Genomic DNA, 15913 nt, shown 5'->3' with positions numbered 1-15913 from the left:
TACAAAGCTTGGGATTTGGGCTATGGCTCTCTTTTTGGCAAAGGAGGGAGAGTCTTGCTAAGAATCACAGAGGTCAGCCCTATGGCAACATGCAACTAATGCTCATAACTGGGCCAGGAAGCTGATGTGTACATGCTATTCCCCCCCCCCCCCGAACCTTACTAAAGACTTCAGGGTTGGCCACTGTCTTTTACACTGGCTTGAATGCAAAATGCCTGCTACATGAGACATTTTTCTGGTGGATACTGATAGGCAGATCTTCTTGAGGGAATGCTGATTCCCCCCCCCCATCTACAGCCCCATGGCAACCCAGAAAGCTGCTCTTAAGTGTCTTGAAGCTCCCTGTAGCCAGTTTTCAGGAGGTGGAGAGGCTGGAGATGGCGTATTTACTGTGGCACACACACTGTGAGTAGAAGTGCTTCCCACGCACACAGTAGGATCTTTAGATCCAAGACACTCTGCTTAACTTTTCCTTCTAGGGACTTGCGTAATGGGGGTTGATATTTATTTTGTGATGTCCTGTAATTTTCACATCCATCTTAGCAGCATCACTGCCAGTCCATCACCATTTACTTTGTTACTCTGCGCTTAATTTTTTAAATAGTTTGTTGACTTTGGGTGTATAGCTTTCAGTCACTTTCCCCAGCGTTTCCCTCCATGTAACTCTGAATCCTACAGCTCCCTGACTTTGTTTCTTCCAGATACATTACGCACACATAACTATTTATTTATATAGTGCTTTTCGGGCCAGAGGCCCCAGAAGAAGCGAGCAACATATTAAAACAGCAAAATAAACATTAGAGTACAACAAAATACCATAAATCAACGAGAAAGAGAAAGAATGTACAACAGCAAAATTGAAACACAAGGGCCAGAAGAAATCCTTCCGAATAGAGGATTAAAGAGTATTCTTGCCAACCCCTAAATCCCACACACTTCAGTCTGGAAACCTGAGCAGAAATGGGAAAAACTAAAGGTTACCCAAATTAGAAGAATTAAAGGATGCTCTTACCACCATCATTCATGCTATTCAAGGTATCATGGGGAACTAGTAATTCATCTAAATAACTGCCAAAACCTTTTCCCCAAAATAAATATAATATTAGTAGAGCCTGGCACCCTACCCTATACTTTCTGGGCAAGCAGAGTCCCCCTGAAAAAAGATTTGATAAAAAAAGATGTGGCATTTACCCTTATGCCAACTCAATGAGGGTGACTCACAGGAGCAATTCAGTAGCAACTCTCCCTAATGCCCGTAGGTAACCTTTTTCATACTTTCTGGTTGGTCTCAGCATATGGTGGAAATGGAGCACTGTTCTTCTGTCCTCCAGGTAATAGTCCTGAGGCTACGAGCCAAAGGCCATCAGTCACTTAGCTTGCACCTTTGTGTAATTACTCAATATGGATAGGGCAATCAAGGGCTTTAAAAATCTGTCTATACCTATCTATCTGTCTGTCTGTCATCTATCTGTCATCTATCACTTTCTACACATGCATTCTAAGGCAATGTACAATAACAAGAGCAAAAACAACAAAACAAAAGCTGCAGATATATTTGAAACAAAAACAAAGCAAAGCATGATACCAAATAGACACATGACAGAGATGTATACAACCAGCTGTGAAAGCTTGTAGGCAGCATGTATTACAGGCCTTTTTCTCAATCAGATCTACCACCCCTAACTTTGCCAAAGCACTGGCTTTCTCTTGTTCCCTGGAGGGGGGCAGGGAACAGCATCAATCAAGAGCTTCAGGTGTTGCTTATTATATATTTAAAAGTTCACATATACTTACTGACTCAAATTGCAGAAAAAGAAGGGAAAGGACTGAACATACTCCTGCAATCTAGCTTTCTTCCATTAGTTTCTTGTCTATGGGTTTCTTCCAACCTCTTCTCTCCCTGTTACTAACAATTCCAGCTAGCTGGTATGTGAGAGAATAGTATGTTATACACACAGAGTCATTATGCAGATCACTAAAATCGGGATATATCATGTCTTCTACAATTCCCTTATTTAAAAGTCTACAAGCATAGAACTTCCCTGTCAAAATCTACCCATCTTAAAGATGGCCTCCTTTCTGTGTCCCAGCTTGATCTTAAGTTTGATCCAATGGACATGCTACATAATGCTGTTGCATGGGTCAAAAATGAGCAGCAATTCTACAAGATAAAATGATTTTTAAACAAGGTGTGAGAGAGAGAGATTGGCGGTAAAAGCACGTGGACATTCTTAGTACGTAATCCTTTCCTTGAATCATGGGCTCTACCTGTCCCTAGGTAAAGGTAAAGGGACCCCTGACCATTAGGTCCAGTCGTGGCCGACTCTGGGGTTGCGGCGCTCATCTTGCTTTATTGGCTGACGGAGCTGGCGTACAGCTTCCGGGTCATGTGGCCAGCATGGCTAAGCCGCTTCTGGCAAACCAGAGCAGCGCACAGAAACGCCATTTACCTTCCCGCCGGAGCAGTACCTATTTATCTACTTGCACTTTGACATGTTTTAGAACTGCTAGGTTGGCAGGAGCAGGGACCGAACAACGGGAGCTCAACTTCTGATCGGCAAGTCCTAGGCTCTGTGGTTTAATCCACAGCGCCACCCGCGTCCCTTCTACCATACCTGTCCCTATTTAGCAGCAAACAGGACATAGCCTCTGGAACCAGGACTTCAAAAGAAAGTTGCCATAACTTTGTCTACCTTGGTTTTTACATCTTTTATTTGGTATTAATTACCAAAACAGAAGTGCATACAATTGTAGCCCAGTTGCCCTTTCTGATGATTCCCAACACGGAAGCAGTGAGCTGGGAGTGAGTTCTTAACCCTTTTCATTCTTGCTGTTTCTCTACTTCAAATCACACTTCACCATCACTTCCCCTCCCATGAGGTTGGCCCCTCAAAGGCTGTTCAACCACAGTTACATGCATTTGCATGTTGTGTGTAGTTGCACAGTTTCTATCTCTGTATCTTTAAATACAGCAAGGCCTGACTGAAAAGCCAGCATAAAACTCAGGATAATAGGATGGGAGCCTTCAAGACAACAAACAAACTGTCTGTGGATCATCCATAGTGCTAGAGGAATTATCTCTAATGTGTTGGCATTAGTTCTCCTGTTGCCTGATAAAGATTATGTTGAGAGAGCATTCTGCTATTAAGAGCCTTTTCCCCTCTCGTTCATTGAAATATGGCCTGACATTCAAAACCAGAGGCCTGCTTTTACCAGGTATTTCTTTATAAAAGAGATCCTAATCTCAACAAGATAAACTGCTTAAATAAAACTTGGTGAAAGAACAGGCTGAATAGCGGATTATGCTCTAACTATTTTAAAATACTCTGCATTAGCACAATTCTGCACTTGTGCCCTAAGGGAAGAAAATAAAAACTGCTGAGGTTTTTAGACATTTTCAGAAAGGTACTGACCTTGCATTATATTTACTCTTTTAATCTTCATTTTTGTCATGTTTATATGTGTAGAGAAGATGTGTTGTTTTGTTTTATACATGAGCAAAACTGAAAGGGAAAGGGTAAACCGAGCTTGTTCTTCCATGTGTTTTGAATCCCTAAATACGTGCCACTGTGCTGTTTGTTAGTTTCATATTACACATTCTGATTTATGGAGGAAGGCTTCTCCTTGCAAGCTAAAATTGCACAGTATTTTTTAGCCATTGTAAGAGAAATTATTCAGAACAGACTCGCTTTCTAGAGGTTGTGTTGCTGCACCAAAGATAATGGGAAATGTGCCATTGCAAGAGTGGTAGAAGCATTTTGTTGCCATGTAACTGATATACTTGGTTCTTTTCTTTTCTTTTCTTTTCTTTTCACTAGTTCTGCTAGATATCTGTATAGTGGAGAACAAATGAAGTAAATCAGGCTGTATAGGGTGCTTATTGTAGGGTGCAGAGCCAGCTCTGGGTTTGGATCCAGACTTCAGCAAGATGCCTTCATGTGCTATGTTCCTACTGCCCACTCTGCCACTTCCTCTTGAGGAAGTGGGCCCCACCCATTTGCCACTCTGCATTGAGACCCTTAATTCCCCTTAATGGTTCATCACCCAGGCTATCACCTTATAAGGAGGCTAGCCTGGCTATTCCAAGAATTAGAAGCCTTGATTAAATTCTAACACTTGCTGGATCCAGGGATTAGAAGGGTCTGGCACACAACTTAAAACCCATAACAGTATGTATATTATGTGTGCATTTAAGGTTGTTCTTCAATGGTTTTTAATGTTCATTTTTGTAAGTCACTTTGAGTTTCATTTAAAAAAAGAAGAGGGAAATAACAAATATAATAATAGTAAAGATTTTAATAATGTAGCCTCCATAGAATTCAATTGTCTGTTTACTCTGATTTCAATGCCACTATACTGTGGTCACCCATTTCCTGTTATGTAATATCTAAAGGTGCAACTTAATCCACTTCAGCACATCACATGTAAAACACAGCTCAGTAATGAGAGGCTCCGTTATGAATAACCTTGCTGGGAATGACAGAATGTGTGAAAAGATTAGACTAACCTTGGGCTACAGCAAATTCTATACCAAAATTCTCAAGGGACCAGATGCTGAAAGATTTCATTAGGCTTAAATGTACCAGTGAAATGGTTTCATGTGGGTGTTCCGGATCTCTCCCACCAGATTTTGTTACATGGGAAGATTGTCACTGCTTGCACAGAAAACATGTGCCAGCTCATTTGCAACATGTATCTTTAAAATCTAGTCTGCTACAGATAATGTGTAAATAAGCATTATTTTTTCCTCCTTGTTTTAAAAAAACACATATCCTACCTGGCACACAGTGAATACACATTGTAATGAAATGTAACAACTAAAATGCAACAGTTGCATAAGCTAAATGCAGTCACCTCAAATATTCAGGAGAGGAATCGCTAACATTTAAATACCAGGCAATAATACCAGGAGGGTGTTACTTTTCCCGAGAAGTACCCATGGTGCTACCATGGAAATATTCTGCTACATGTCATCACCAGTATAGCTACAAATAACAACCGATGTGAGGAGGCTTGTATGGGAACAAACAAGTAATATTTACCAGAGCCCCTTAGCACTATAAGAATCAGCACCTTGAATTGTGGCTGGAGGTGAATGAAGAACCCCAAAAAGGAAACAACAACCAAAAATAGTTGAATGTTTTCATTCAGTTTCAAGTCTGAAAAAAAGAAGTGATGGCCTGCATCAACCATAGTATAATGTTATTTTGTAAATATATTTTGATTCTGTTACTCACTCCTCTGTTGACGAGTCAAAGCAAAAGTGTAGCAAATTTTGTTTAATTATTAGCCTTTCTAAACCACTTTAAAAATCTCCAAGTGATGTGTAGTATGTACAACATAAAACCCATTATCTGTTAGAACAAAAATACAGCCTAGGATAAATAAGTAAAGGTAAAGGGACCCCTGACCATTAGGTCCAGTCGTGACCGACTCTGGGGTTGCGGCACTCATCTTGCTTTATTGGCCGACGGAGCTGGCGTACAGCTTCCGGGTCATGTGGCCAGCATGGCTAAGCCGCTTCTGGCGAACCAGAACAGTGCACAGAAACACTGTTTACCTTCCCGCTGGAGTGGTACCTATTTATCTACTTGTACTTTGAGGTGCTTTCGAACTGCTAGGTTGGCAGGAGCAGGGACCGAGCAACAGGAGCTCACCCCGTCGTGGGGATTTGAACCGCCGACCTTCTGATCGGCAAGTCCTAGGCTCTGTGGTTTAACCCACAGCGCCACCAGAACAGTATAAAAACAGCATATTAAAGAGATTCAGGGGATTAAAGAGATTCAGCTGCATATTAAAGAGATTCAGCATATTAAAGAGATTCAGCTGCATAAATCAGGGTCGCACCTTAAGGGTCAGGCTTAGACAAAAAGAGGAGTCTTAGGAAGGCAACTGAAGTAACTGATGATTGCTGTTTCAATATGGCAGATGAAAGGGCAGTGCACAGAAAGGGGGCAACAGAAAATAAGTGTTTTTGTGCATCACTATCCTGTGATCTTCTCTAGGGGGCAGTGTCATAAGCAGAGTTTCCCCATATGATTCTAAGTCATCTTGCAGGTATATACAGGGGCAGTCAGTATTTGAGGTAACTTAGTCCTGAGCTGTTCAGGGTTTTCTATGCTAACTAGACCTTAAACATAGCCTGATTATGTGCACCCACGTACTGATCATGGTCCTAATTGTGTGTAGTAGGCAGGGCGATCCAAGAGTATCAAAATGAAAAGACTGTCATCTTTATTTGCTGCATTTTAAAATATTTCAGTGAACGCGAAGCCACTGTGTGAAATGTTTTCCTGACAGGGAAGAATACATATTCAGTCAAATTGCTAAACAGCCAACATAATGCAACACATGGAGACAAACACACTTGCCGTGAAAGAAAGCATACTAAACCAATGGCAGTAAATTTAAATCTAACCTAGGGAATGTGCTTTGCAAGATTAACACGTGCTATTCAGACAATAATTCAGATCAATCAAAGGCAGGAAATCCAAACTTTAAGCTAAGTGTAGACTTGACATTCGGCATTTCCTGTCTTTGTATGCCAAAACTAGGTATGTCAAATTGACTTTTTGAAATAGGAATTTAAAATATCAAGAGATTTACTAGTTAATGGTGATTTATAATAATTTTCCAAAGCACATTTCAGAAATGTTGTTAATAAGTTGGGCTGTTCTATTTCATGAATTGTCAGTGCATATAAAATTATAGAACATAATATGATATTTTCCTCAGTCACACTTGCATTCATGCATTCATTCATTCATTATATAAACATTTCTGTCCTGTCCTTCTTGTGCTTATGCACATTGATCTATTAAAATACAAATAATAAAAAATGCATAAAGCACACAACATTAAAATTTGTTTAAAAGCAACAATGGCATAGATCACAAGTAAAAATGACCTTAGCAGGCAAAAGCCTGCCAGAACAAACCATTTTGTGTGCCAGAACAAACAATTTTGTCTGCCAGAACTGACAATTTTGTCATCTGGTACAGATGACAAAATGCAACCAAAGAGGGGTCCATCCACACTTCATGGGGCCAGGTAGCCTACAATACTGCTATGGCCACTGGAAAGCTCCTACCTCATACTATCACCAACCATGCCTCCAACCTAGATGCAACACAGAGAAGGGCCTCACCTGCTTAGATAGGATAGTATGGAATGTTGTGAGTCTTCAGGTATCCCAAGCTTCTCCTGTCCAGAACAAGTAAAAATATGTCTGGCATTGTCATTGCCCCCTATGATTCACTGCTCTGCAGTGGAGAACCTGTGTCCCTCCTGATGCCTTTTGGACTCCACATCTCATCATTCCTGGCCTTGCTGACTGAGGCTGATGGGAGTTGTAGTGCAGCAACATCTGGAGGGCCACAGGTTCCCCATCCCTGCTCAAGTATAAGTGTACCTAGCATGCATGGATGTGCACTGTGGCGCAGTGCTCAGCTCACCATGGATATTACAGCACAGTTCTACACATGCCTGCTCAGGATCCAGTTCAATGTGGCTTGTTCTCAAGGACACAGAGTGGTTGTAATCAATTGTGCAGATCTTCTGCAGTTCTACTGCAAAACCCACCTGTTGCTCTTATCTTCCTAAACAGTTGTGCTTTCTTTGAAATTGTGTGGAAACTGATAGCAATTTAAACAAACAAAGAAAAAAGGTTTATTGTGGGGGAGGGAAAATTCTTTATACTGATTTTTAATTTGCCCAGAGTCCTTGAACAGTTGAAGTAAGCTTTTGTTGTGTATCTTTTGTCTATAAAGGTTTCTGGCTCGTTAATGTGTAGGGTGAGGGGCAGGCGTGTTGGAAATACTCTCTGTAATCCTTTAGTATGGGAAGGCTTTTTTTTTTTAAATAAGTCCCCTGATATTGTGACTTGACTGTCTTACATTGTTTGGATGATTTGTTCTTTTATTGTATTTTAATATGCAATTCGCTGCATGTTATTATAACTGTTTATGTTATGATAGCAGTTTTATTCACCACTTGAAATCAGAGAATCTTGGAGTTGGAAGGGACCCCAAGGGTCATCTAGTCCAGCCCCCTGCAATGCAGGAATCTGAGCTAAAGCATCCATGATGGATGGCCATCCAACCTCTGCTTCATAAAAACCTCCAAGGAAGGAGAGTCCCGACCTCCCAAGGGAGATTGTTCTACTGCCGAACACCTCTTACTATCAAACGTTTTTCGAATGTTTAGGCGTAATCTCCTTTCTTGTAACTTGAAGCCATTGGTTTGAGTCCTACCTTCCAGAGCAGGAAAAAACACAAGCATGTTCCCTCTTCCATGTGACAGCCCTTTAGAAGATGTCTGTCATATCTCTTCTCAGTCTCCTCTTTTCAGTAGCATAATGAATGGTGTGGCAGTGGGTGGGTGATTTTGTCATTGCTGTTGTGAAACCGTGTCACCCAGAAATCTACCAGTAGATATTTTGTCTATCTCTGTCTAACAGGAAGCATCATTAACTTTGGATATACTTGTTACTCACATAAGTGACCAAGGTGTGTGTAAAGCAAGTGTGCCAATATCAAAATGGGAAAATAGGACAGTATCGTTCAAGGTACAAAGAAGAGAAGAAGAAGAAGAGTTTGGATTTGATATCCCACCTTTCACTCCCCTTCAGGAGTCTCAAAGCGGCTAACATTCTCCTTTCCCTTCCTCCCCCACAACAAACACTCTGTGAGGTGAGTGGGGCTGAGAGACTTCAAAGAAGTGTGACTGGTCCAAGGTCACCCAGCAGCTGCATGTGGAGGAGCAGAGATGCGAACCCGGTTCCCCAGATTACGAGACTACCACTCTTAACCACTACACCACACTGATGTCACAGATACTGTCCTATTTTCCTATTTTGCTAGTCTTTCTTCCTAACCTATTAGATAATGAAGCTTCAACAAAAGGATGGCCTAATAGCTGAAGTGACTGAAATCCTTAACTATTACAGTTATGAACTGATGTTATCGGAATAGTAGCTTCAACATCTTGGACCAAGGGGCACCAAGTGGGGCATTTCTTCTGCCAATACTGCCAGACACTAAAAGGGATTGTGCTTTCCTCACAAGCTCTACTGCCGAGAGCAATTGTGGTGCTGCTGCCGCTGCCATGACTGTGTCTGTTTGGTGGGCAGAACACCGTCGCCTCACTCTTGTCTTTCACCAGCATTAAATTGACTTTAGTGAAGCTATTAATTATTGACTTGAATGAAAAGAACAGTCTTGCTTGGCACGCATCCAGCAAAATTCATACTGGGGTGCTGAACAAAGACAGTTCCCTTCTGTTAAAATGAATATGATATGCAATGGTGGTGGGTTTCTGGTTTGTCTGGTTTTTTGTTTTTTTAAAAAAGATGATTCATATTATGTAATAAACATTTCACTCGGTGGCTGGGGTGAGTGGGTGTGCACCACAAAATGAATGCAACTCTTAAACCACATACTCTAGATTAGTTCTCCTACTGATTGAACAGAGGTCTTAACCCTTTATGTCTCTGTACTATAAATACTTCTTCCCAAGTATTCTTTTTGACTCCTTGTTACTGCATGTATTTGTGCTTCGAAAACAAATAGAGAGTTACTGTGGTGCAGCAATCAGTATGCCAGACTAGGACCCAAGGAGACAAGAGTTCAGATCCCTGCTTGGGGATGGCCCAGCTTTCAGCCTGACCTATCTCACAGGGTTGCTTTGAATATTATACGGAGAACATTGAAGGAAAGGTTGAATGCAAAAATAAATAAACAAATATTTTAACCTCAGTGTTCTAGCATACTCTGATTCCAGTGAAATAAATGCAACCTTTTGTTAATTTGCTTTTTCACATATGGATATGCTTCATCATGATTGCATACGTAAATGCTGTTGTGAGATATATAGATAGATAGATAGATATAATATTTTGGAAAAGGGGGTGGGAAGGAAACCTTTTTATAAACCCTTTCCTACTTTATCAGGCCAGGTGGAGGGGGGTTCAAATAAAATGTGAGGGTGCTTGTTTTCTTGAATTGTGTGCATCAGCAAGCACAGTAATCTGAAACCTCTACCTTTTCAACATGAATAGCTGTTACTTTTGAGGGGGAAAGGGTGGGAAAGCTAACTGGATGGATTCATTTGACACAGGGGTAGATTTCATACACTCCTCACTACTTAATACCGTGAAAGACATTAAGTTCTAGTATAAATCGTAGAGATAAACACTTTGGATTTTAGTAGCATGGTCCTTTGTCACAATAATAGTAGCACGTTGTGTCCTCAGGAAGGATTGTTGCCCCTTTTATAAACATTCGCTTGTTACCAAAGCACTTACTGGGGATCATTATCATTATTATGTGGGCAGAGATGCTCTTTTCCGTCTAACTCGCCCTTCTCATTTTTCCCACAGCTTGCGAGAACATCACCGTTCTGCCATTAAGGTGATACGTCGGATGCAATATTTTGTGGCAAAGAAGAAATTTCAGGTGAGGTGATGAATAGTAAGCTGCTTTATCTAAATAAACTCTTTTATTCTTCTGGGCTTATTATTGTTCCTTTTGTGGGCTTAAGAAAGAAAAGACCAAGGCAATTCATTTTAGTGATGGTGAGTTACACCCACTATTCTCTCCCTTCTTGAATAGGGTGGTTGTTTAGCAGCAGGTTAGTCAACTGTGGATGCACTGGGAACAGGCTAAGCCCCTGAAATGTACCATGAATTAAAATGTTATTTTCTGCTAATGGACTTGACCTTTCACCTTCTGTTATCTCTTTTTCCTTGCAATGCAAACATTCTCATATGTCTTCATTAATTCTGAGCTGTATATTATTGTCAGGCTGACTCAGTGGGCCTAGAGATTAGCATACTACCTTAACCTTGTTTCTATCTCATACTTGCTGCGGTCCTGATAAGAAGCTGGGATAGAAATTTGCAAGCGTGCTGGAAGGTTTCTGCCACCTTTCTCACACATACTCCTGGGAAAGCCTGCTCTGAGAGGACCAGCTAGCTGTATTTTTACAACGTCCTGCTGGTTTGATTTCCACTGCCTATTTTAGTTATTGGCAATCTGGCATCTCAATAGGCTGTGTTCCCATGAACACATAAGCTTTTAGGTGTTTGTTCTTCGGGAGCAAGTTGCTCTGTTCTGTGCACTTCTTGCACACTATTCATATGTGGAAGTCAAAACAGCTCAGTTCATGGAAGGGTTATTGAGTTCCTTGAAAACTTGTTGGGAATATAACTAGTAACCTCCTGCAAGTTCTATATAATTCTGTTCAAGCCTTCATTAAACACTTATGCTCAGACATGGAGATTGACACATTTATTGGATGTAAAATCTACATTCAGGCCATCTAACTTCTATTTTAAGAAAAGCTGGTTTCTGTTATTTCTCCTTTGCATGTTTTTTCTCTTACACTGTATACTTACTTTTCTTTTAAAATTTGCGTAGTTTCTTCTGATTTTGCCATTCAGGTGGAGAGACAGGCATGGAACTATACAGAACACTGGTGCCTCACCCCTAGCCAGTGTAAATCTTATTCAGTCACTTGTCCAGCTTCTGAGATGTTTCCCACATACTTTCAGATAGATCTTCTTTCCATCCACATAGTCTTGAAAGTTGGTTTGAGATAAAGCAAGCGGAGATGACTGCTGTGGTGAGGCTGAAGCTGGAAAAATCCACTTTCTTGTAGGTCACATTGGTGACAAGCAGAAGTATGGGTTGCCTGGGACGGGGGGCACTTTAGTACCACACCAAGGCCTGGCCCAACAATGAGGCAGGGTCAAGTGCCCACTTGGAGCGGCAAAAGTCCAAGGGGCGGACTTTTGCCTCCACCACCTGCCCCGCTGCCTCCACCACTAGTGGAGAAGCGGTACTGGTTTCTGGTGAGATGTCACCGAAATCTCACAAGACTTCAGCGAGATCATGCAAGATCTCACCGAAAGTCAGTGCCACTGCTGGCGCTTTGTGGGCGGTGCCACGCAGTGCAGGTAAGAGAGGCGCTGGCGGCAGGGCAGCAACGAGGGAGTGGGATAGCAGCAGGGTGGGGGGCGGCACATTCCCATTTCACCTCAAGCAGTGAAGCAGGATGAGCTGCCCCTGGCCACACCACCACTGGTCACCCTAAACTCCAAAAAGTTTATGAAAAAAGTCATCAGCAAGCTGCCTTTATAGCTGCTTCTGTGTGGTCTGGTTCTCCCCACCGGTAGTAGTAGTTGTTGTAGTATCCAAATTCTGTTATCAAGATTTTAGAAGTGTTTTTTTAAAAGGTAATGCATTCATTAGCAGGATTGGTATTCCATTAAAAGGTTGTCTTGTACCCATGTACTTCGTACTGAAAATGAGTACGAAAAGCTGCTGTACGTGGTGAACAAAGTTTATTTTGGAGTTCCATTGATGACAGGGGTAACTGACATGTCTGTTGTGGCTTTTACAATGATGTCACCAGACGCTCTTGATGTATTTATAGCTTTATATTTCAAAGTGTTACCGCAAACTGTGCTGTACTTTATACGTAATTCAGTTACCTTACTATCAATCAGGAATTGTGTATGTAATTTTCTGTAATCACTTCAGAGGGCTTTCTGGCAAACAAGATAGTTCAAAGTTCTTTGTACTTCAAAGAATCTTGCACACGCTTGTACTTGGCCATTGTTTGGTTACACTCCTCAGAATTTCCTGCAGCTTGAACTTCCCTCTTTTCTTTCCCATTCTGGCTCTGAGGGAAACACCGTGCCATGCAGCTGCTGCGCACACAACCAAATAGCAGGAGCAGTAAGCAGCAGCTGTGCACATATTTAATGCATGCCATTCTCTGCTCTGCCTTCTGCAAACACTTCTCCTGCACATTATGCAGAAAATTCTAACTCATTTAATGTAATTATTACCATCAGCAGTGTTCCTAATTGGAAAAGGGGAAGGGGGAATAAAGCAAAGAATAGGTAATGGGAAACACAGTGCAGGTAGTTTGTTGCCATCAATATTAAGGGCTGGGGACTGCAAAGCAATGTCTGTGTGCACTTACACAATCCCTAATGGTGACTGGCCAAGATGATGCCAGTGAATTCTGTTGTTTGAAATGCACTTGCAAGGTTTCCGCCCCCCACAAAAAAACATTTCCTTTAAAAAGTGATGACCACGTTAACATACAAAAAAGACAAGTAAGTGTGGTGGCAGGGACAGTCGTGACAGCTTGTGAGCTTTCCACATTAAAATGGCTATTTGAATCAGCCACAACTGTCCTTGCCACATGCCACTTTACACAATTCACAAAACCATCAGCCAGAACCAAAATGTTTTAAAGTGTGTTGAATGCTGGACTAGGACTGGGGAGGCCCAAATCCGGATCCCCACTTGGGCAATGATTCTTACTGGGTCACTTTGGGACATGCAGGGGTGTTTTGAGACGTGCGTAGCTTTCCCCAGGGGCACATTCCAGCCAGCTGAAGTGCTTTTAAGTCCCATTGATTTAAGCAAGAGAGTTAATCACTTGCCTAAGTCCCTGATCTAAGTGGGACTAAAAACTACTTAATGTTTCTGGATAAATGACTGTTTCCAAAACCTATTGACTATATTTGATTTTATTAGTAATACGTATTGCGTGTGATTCGGTATCCTAGGGAGCTTTACCCCTGATGTTTATACATGACATATCTGTGTGGGAGCCACATCATCATTGTGTTTTTCCTTCATGGAAAATGCTTCTCCTTGAAGCTTGTGTTCCTTGACTAAGCAGAGCAAAGGGACTTGGACAGGGAGACTGGAGTCATACACTGGTCTCCCATTCCCTAAGAGGCTGGTACGCACATGGTGTAGGGAGCAAACAGGGCTCTGCTGTGCCGTATGGGACCTCTCCTACTTGTAGGTTATGCACCTGCAAGAGGATTGGACTGTTAGCTCACCATAGCACTAAATATTCCATTTTGTTCAGTGTGCTATACTATCAGTGCTAAAACAAATCAGCCCTGTGGATCAAGTCCTAGCTTACCAAACGCTTGCAGATACCACTGGCTTGTAGCGCAAGAGACCTAAAGGTAGTGAATTTTCATGTGTATAAATCCGTTATGGTAATTTTAAGAGGTGTTTTATATGCATTGGTTTACATTATTATTTTTTCATCCTTAATTTTTCTACTGTATTTATGGTTACTATAGCACTTGGCTTTAAAGGCAGAAGGGGGAAATTATTGAAACATTTGTAAAATTATGAAAGGGTTTTTAAAGCATTCTTAAAACCACCTTTCCCAACCAGAAAAGTATGGCAAAGCACAGAATACCAGGTGGGCAGTACAAATCTGTATGAATGCCAACTCCCACCATTTTATCACACTTTAGAACAGCCTTCCCTAGTCTGCTGCTGTCCAGATGTTTTGGATTATAATTCTGTCAGCCCCAGTTAGCACTGCACTAGTATTCCAGAACATCTGTGGGCACCATGTTGGGGAAGGCTGCCTTAGAATAACCAAAAACCTATCCCAGAAGGAACAAACTTGATTCTGTACATGGCCGTGGTCACTGTGGTAAGTGCACCCCTGCAGTGCTGTTGACAAGAATGCATGAGAGGGCCTTCTGTGTTATTGCTGTACTACCCGCCACAATAAATCCCTTCATCTGGCAGGCCTTTGGCCTGATCAGTGTCTGATTTTGCCACCATCTTCTTTTCCAGTGTTTTTATGCTGCAGTTGATTTCTTCTTTCACTTTTGTTGTTTTATTTGTTTTGGAAGTTTTCTCTCCTTTAGGCTTGATTATTTTTAAGCTTTGTTGTAAGTCAACATGGTGAGCCAGCACAGAAAGAAAAAAGTTAACTTCCAAGTCTTTCTGTTGTCAATCGAGTATATGTGACCTGCTATGCATTATGTGATTTAACAAATATTTAATTCTCTCTTATTTTTACAGCAAGCTAGAAAGCCATATGATGTACGTGACGTTATAGAACAATACTCTCAGGGACATCTCAACTTAATGGTGCGAATAAAAGAGCTTCAGAGAAGGTATGGAACAGAATTTAGCTGCCCTTACAGATAAGAAGTTCTGGAAAATAATAGCCGCATGGTGAATCCTACAGAATCAAGGCAACAGTGAAGAACCTGTGGTCCTCCAAATGTTGTTGAGCTCCAACTCCCCATCAGTAGGACTGGCCCACCCATAAGCCAGACTGAGGCAGCTGCCTCAGGCAGAGGAATCCTGAGGGGTGGTGCCCCTGTGGGCGCCCCACCTGTCCCTGCCCCTACCACCAGAGAAGCGAGGGAAAGTGGTGGCTTCTGGCAAGATCTCACAAGATGAATGCCGCAAAAGCTGCCACCTCCTCACAACTCCAGCAAGCAAGGGTTCAGCCAGTGGCAGAGGGCGATGTCCCCTTTCCATTTTGCTATCAGTGGTCATGGCTGAAAGGAGTTGGAATCCAACATTATCTGAAGAACCACAAGCTCCCCATCCACTGGAACAGAGAAATTGTCAGCTGCTCTAATGGGCCTACAGATCTGGATCAGCAATCTGGGTAACAGAATGAAGTAAAGCATCAAATATGTCAGCCATAGCATCTGTGCAAGGATGTGTGCCAAGGAGATGATGGACATGGACAGGGAGAACACAGAAATGAGGGATGATGTGGAGATGACTTGGTTTTGAAGGGCTACTTAGCCATTCAAGTTGAAAGGACATGTTAGGCTAGGAAGCATTCATTTGCTAGTTAATGATGATACAGGGAAGAAGAAGCATCCTTCCGTATATACAATCTCCCGCATGAATCCTTCTCACAGGCCTCTTTCCCCAGCTGGGCTTTGGGAGGGGAGTAAGCAGGAAAAGGGGGTTGAGGGAAAGGGTTGCAGGCAGAAATTTATTGTATAGGGAAGGTGTAAACAGTTCCCTCCTTCCTGCTGGTTCCCCCAGTGCATGCCCCCAGTACATGTTCCCCACATTAAGCATTAGGAGGTAAACATGGGATTGGA

General features: G+C 42.0%; 1 protein-coding gene across 2 annotated transcripts in view; it reads left to right on the top strand.

Moving 5' to 3' along the window:
• Positions 1-15913, top strand: part of KCNQ1 (potassium voltage-gated channel subfamily Q member 1) — a 299981-nt gene that overhangs the window by 200148 nt on the left and 83920 nt on the right. For both annotated transcript variants that reach the window (XM_079987211.1, XM_079987212.1), the window contains 2 exons: positions 10379-10454; positions 14862-14956. In XM_079987211.1, coding sequence (XP_079843337.1) covers positions 10379-10454; positions 14862-14956 — 171 coding nt within the window. The remainder of the gene's footprint in view (positions 1-10378; positions 10455-14861; positions 14957-15913) is intronic.

The sequence above is a fragment of the Podarcis cretensis genome (genome assembly GCF_951804945.1).
Source record: "Podarcis cretensis genome assembly, chromosome: 1".
Lineage (NCBI taxonomy): Eukaryota > Metazoa > Chordata > Lepidosauria > Squamata > Lacertidae > Podarcis > Podarcis cretensis.
This window is presented reverse-complemented; position numbering and strand designations above follow the sequence as displayed.